The sequence below is a fragment of the Equus caballus genome, chromosome 5 (assembly GCF_041296265.1).
Source record: "Equus caballus isolate H_3958 breed thoroughbred chromosome 5, TB-T2T, whole genome shotgun sequence".
NCBI lineage: Eukaryota > Metazoa > Chordata > Mammalia > Perissodactyla > Equidae > Equus > Equus caballus.
In genome coordinates this window covers 36,462,215-36,464,017 of record NC_091688.1, presented here as the reverse complement: position 1 = coordinate 36,464,017, position 1,803 = coordinate 36,462,215, and the positions used below count along the sequence as shown (strand labels likewise).

Here is a 1,803-nt window from a genome sequence, read left to right as displayed (position 1 = left end):
GCTCAAGGAGGACCCTCCACATGGCTCAGGAGCTCTCAGCAGAGCACAGGGCCATCAGATAGAGGGGTCCTGGAGAGAGGAATGAGGCCCTCCTGACATGGCCAACTTGAGCTCTCATCTCATCCATAATACTGCAACTCTACAGCCACTCTCTTCCCAGCACCAGAATCTGCGTCATAGGGGGTAGGAACTCTGGCAATCCCTTGTATCTAATAAACAACTCCCATCAATTTCCCAGTCCAGAGCCCCACCCCTCCATCCCTGTCAGTAGCTCTGACTGTTGGCACCAGAGAGCAGGCTTTGAAAATCACTCACATATTATTGGTGCTCTCCATCCCTATCTTCACCCATTGGTGCATATATACCCTGAATCGCCTCAGGTCTAAGAGTGGGAATCTCAGAAGCTGTGTGGACAACCACTGTTCTAACTGTACTCTCATCCTGACACTGCTGCTGCTATAACAGTCCCAGGACAAGAACATGAACAAGCTGCTGCTTTGGGTCTCTGTCCTCACCAGTCTTCCAGAAGCCTTTGCTCAGACATGTAAGGTGGTCAGGGAATGGTCAAGGAGCATGAGATGACAAAAGAGGTTGAATGTGGTATTTTTTTTCCCCTGCATTTATGATGAAGGTCATCATATTTCTTTCTCTGTCCCACAGACCTCAGTGGGAAGGTATTTGTGTTCCCTAGAGAATCCTCTAGTGACCATGTGAACTTGATCACAAAGCTGGAGAAACCGCTGCAGAAGTTTACTGTGTGTTTTCGAGCCTATAGTGACCTCTCCCGTGCCTACAGCTTCTTCTCCTACAACATCCGGACCAAGGATAATGAGCTACTAATTTATAAAGACAAAGTCGGACAGTATGCTTTACACATTGGAGGCACAAAAGTTATTGCCAAAGCCATCGAGCAGTTCCCCAGCCCTGTGCACATCTGCACTAGCTGGGAGTCTTCCTCGGGCATTGCTGAATTTTGGGTCAATGGGAAGCCGCTGGTGAAAAAGGGCCTGAAGCAGGGTTATTCTGTGGGAGTTAACCCCAAGATTGTCCTGGGACAGGAGCAGGATTCCTGTGGAGGAGGGTTCAATCAGAACCAGTCCTTTGTGGGAGAGATTGGAGATTTGTACATGTGGGACTCTGTGCTGTCTCCAGAAGAGATTCTGTCTGTGTATAAGGGTTCCCCCCTCAATCCCAATATCCTGGACTGGCGGGCTCTGAGCTATGAGGTAGAAGGATATGTTGTCATCAAGCCCCTGGTGTAGCACTGAGGTCTTGAACCAACAAAACCACTTGAAAATGAAATAATCAACATCCGAGAGATCTGCTAAAGGCAACTGGATACTAGATCCTATACCCATAGCTCTTTTTCTTTAATTTCCTGTTTACATGTGTGCCTAATAAAAAAATACATATATATATTGTATTATGCCACCTGCATTTGTTTAGTGCTTGTCATAGTCCCGAACATTTTCTCTTATATCTACTTATTCGGAAATTGGTGTTTCATTATCCAGAAAAATCAAGTTGCAAAGCATTGGGAGGGAAACCTTTAGGAAACTAAAAAGATATATCACCAAGCCAGAGCACTCCATGAGTAGGGTAGTAGCAACACTTACAAGCTACTCATAATCATTAACAATTCAAAATGTGTGTAGAATTGCAACACAAATCCTTCTATTTGGTTTTCCGGCTACAAATCATTCAAAAAGAGGTCTGAGTTTATGCCAGGGAGACAACTATAATGAGATGAGTAAGCAGTAGTTGAGAACCTGACGACAAGTAATGAGAAGGGGGAAAAAACTG

At 45.3% G+C, this 1,803-nt stretch overlaps 1 protein-coding gene across 1 annotated transcript; it reads left to right on the top strand.

Annotated features, from left to right (window-relative positions):
• The first annotated feature begins 285 nt into the window (after positions 1-285).
• APCS (amyloid P component, serum) lies at positions 286-1,415 on the top strand. The gene is made up of 2 exons (XM_001504400.5): positions 286-544; positions 661-1,415. Exons 1-2 carry the CDS (start codon positions 481-483, stop codon positions 1,260-1,262), a joined length of 666 nt encoding a protein of 221 aa, XP_001504450.1. The 5' UTR covers positions 286-480; the 3' UTR covers positions 1,263-1,415.
• Positions 1,416-1,803: the final 388 nt, after the last annotated feature.